Source organism: Priapulus caudatus, unplaced genomic scaffold (genome assembly GCF_000485595.1).
Source record: "Priapulus caudatus unplaced genomic scaffold, Priapulus_caudatus-5.0.1 Scaffold478, whole genome shotgun sequence".
Taxonomy (NCBI): Eukaryota; Metazoa; Priapulida; class Priapulimorpha; order Priapulimorphida; family Priapulidae; genus Priapulus; species Priapulus caudatus.
In genome coordinates, this window is record NW_014577539.1 from 76218 (window position 1) to 77451 (window position 1234).

Consider the following 1234-nt stretch of genomic DNA (forward strand, 5'->3'; position numbering starts at 1 on the left):
AACATGACACCTCGGTGAACAAATAAACGGACCATTCGTTTGACAAGATATTCATTATACAAAGCCTGATTAAATCATGTTACGATTGAGAAATGTAGTAAATACGTGTGCGTGGTTAACTAGGAATATATAACTAGAATTACCTTGAGGTGGTTGATATTGTCCACATCTTTTGCCGCTGTAGCCATGGGGGCACTTGCAGTAGTAGTCAACGGATCCCCAGCTGCGGTCCCAGCCGTTGGACGAGCTAGTCAGACACACTCCACCATTGAGACAGGGGTTTGGATAGCAGTAATCTGTAAAAGTAGACATGTATTACCACTCGGTAAAAAATACAATAAAGTATCTAAAGAGTTATAGCCAACTTGTGATATCAATCTGTATATGTTCAAAATTGAGGACATGTATTATCAGGGGTTAATAATGACAAATGTCTGTCAAATGTCTGTCAATGTCTGTCAAATGTTTGTCATTATTAACACCTGGTATTACGTATGACGCGTCGTTGTATGAGAACTAGGGTCTTTCCCGCTATTGCTCGTGAAGCTATTTAGTTTGCGATAATCACGTGGGTCTTCCTGAACATGGCGTCGGTTATTTATTAATGCACATGGTTACGCCAGGCTGATCACCCCTATATAAAAAGTTTTTAATGCTATCAAGTATGGCGATAATATATATATATATATATATATCAGAAAAAGATAATAAGGAAATTTCCTATTATCTACGTCTGATATGGTCTAATGGTAACATATATCTGATGTCTTACAGAACAATTAAGTTATTAAATATCACCGTACTTTCTACGAACGTGGTAAACTAGGTATATCTAATTACCTTGACTTTCATAATGTTCACATTGCCTGCCGCTGTAGCCACGGGGACACTTGCAGTAGTAGTTAACGGATCCCCAGCTGCGGTCCCAACCGGAGGACGAGCTAGTCAGACACACTCCGTGATTGCGACAGGGGTTTGGATAACAGTCATCTGTAAATTCAAAAACATGACAACTCAGTGAACAAATGAACGAACCATTCGTTGGACAAGTTAGAGAGAGGGGGAAAGAGAGAGAGAGAGAGTGTGTGTGTGTGCGCGTGCGTGCGTGCGTGCGTGTGTGCGTGCGTGCGTGCGTGCGTGTGGTCTCTGTGTGTGTGTGTGTGTGTGTGTGTTGTGTTGTGTTGTGTTGTGTGTGTGTGTGTGTGTGTGTGTGTGTGTGTGTGTGTGTGTGTGT

At 41.7% G+C, this 1234-nt stretch overlaps 1 protein-coding gene across 1 annotated transcript in view; it reads right to left on the reverse strand.

The window, feature by feature from the left end:
* LOC106810843 (adhesive plaque matrix protein 2-like) overlaps positions 1 to 1234 on the reverse strand; it is a 26678-nt gene that overhangs the window by 15510 nt on the left and 9934 nt on the right. Inside the window, exons 3-4 of the mRNA XM_014814310.1 lie at positions 841 to 990; positions 144 to 296 (exon numbers count right to left, since the gene is read on the reverse strand). Of these exons, the coding sequence (XP_014669796.1) occupies positions 144 to 296; positions 841 to 990 (303 nt within the window). The remainder of the gene's footprint in view (positions 1 to 143; positions 297 to 840; positions 991 to 1234) is intronic.